The sequence below is a fragment of the Sinocyclocheilus rhinocerous genome, unplaced genomic scaffold (genome assembly GCF_001515625.1).
Source record: "Sinocyclocheilus rhinocerous isolate Xijiao unplaced genomic scaffold, SAMN03320098_v1.1 C36319013, whole genome shotgun sequence".
NCBI lineage: Eukaryota > Metazoa > Chordata > Actinopteri > Cypriniformes > Cyprinidae > Sinocyclocheilus > Sinocyclocheilus rhinocerous.
In genome coordinates this window covers 1-843 of record NW_015778594.1, presented here as the reverse complement: position 1 = coordinate 843, position 843 = coordinate 1, and the positions used below count along the sequence as shown (strand labels likewise).

The window sequence follows — 843 nt, the reverse complement described above, 5'->3', positions numbered from 1 at the left end:
ATAAAATAGGCTATATGTTTACTGTATGAGCCAAATATCAATAAGTTAAACAGCCTCTGGTATACAATGTGAATGTCATATAAAATCATAAAAAATATATAGGCTATGTCAAAATGAGTTTGAAAGTAAAGGAATTGAAAAGAGTTAAATTCTAAATTAATTATTTGATGTATTAATATCATTGCATTAGAAAAGTTTGTGTTAAATATTAAAACCTGACTTGACATTTTGTTATCCAATGCAATAAACGAAATTTTACATTTTTAAGTGCGCGACCCAAGTAATTTTAGGTCCCACTGTACACCTGTAGCACCTCCCGCCGTCATCATAAAGTGTGAGCGCGTTACAAACTGGTGTCAGCAGTCTCAACTTTGGGCACCGCCGGTTCAGTGATCGTATCCGGATGCGCATCTCGACAGAAGAACACCGCCGGGTTTTTACAGGCCCACATGGCCACATCTCCGCCGTTGGCCGGGCTAGAGGAAGACAGACGGCTGTTTGCGCCGTGGCGGCTCACGTACCGGTCTCTAATCCGGTCCGCCCGGTTCCGGACCGTGTCCGTGCGTTGCGTCTGCGTGGACAGGTACGCGGCGATGTTTCTAGTCCTGTATCCCTCCTCTCTGCTCCGACCCAACAGCATGGATATATTCGGGTTCCTTATGGCGTAAATCAGCGGGTTGATGGCACCGTTAGCCCACGCCATCCAGATGGCCACGGTATCCATAGCAGGATTGAAGGAGTAGCTCCCGAGCGCGGCGATGATGCCCATCAGGCAGTAGGGCCCCCAGCAGAAGATGATGAACACGATCATGATGAGCACGGTGGTGGCGGTGCGCATCTCGC

General features: G+C 47.6%; 1 protein-coding gene across 1 annotated transcript; it reads right to left on the bottom strand.

The window, feature by feature from the left end:
• Nucleotides 1–230: 230 nt before the first annotated feature.
• LOC107735817 (probable G-protein coupled receptor 135) lies at nucleotides 231–838 on the bottom strand (the record flags this gene model as incomplete). Its single annotated transcript, XM_016547391.1, has 1 exon — nucleotides 231–838. A coding segment is annotated over one exon (495 nt), but the record flags the coding sequence as incomplete, so codon positions are not given.
• Nucleotides 839–843: the final 5 nt, after the last annotated feature.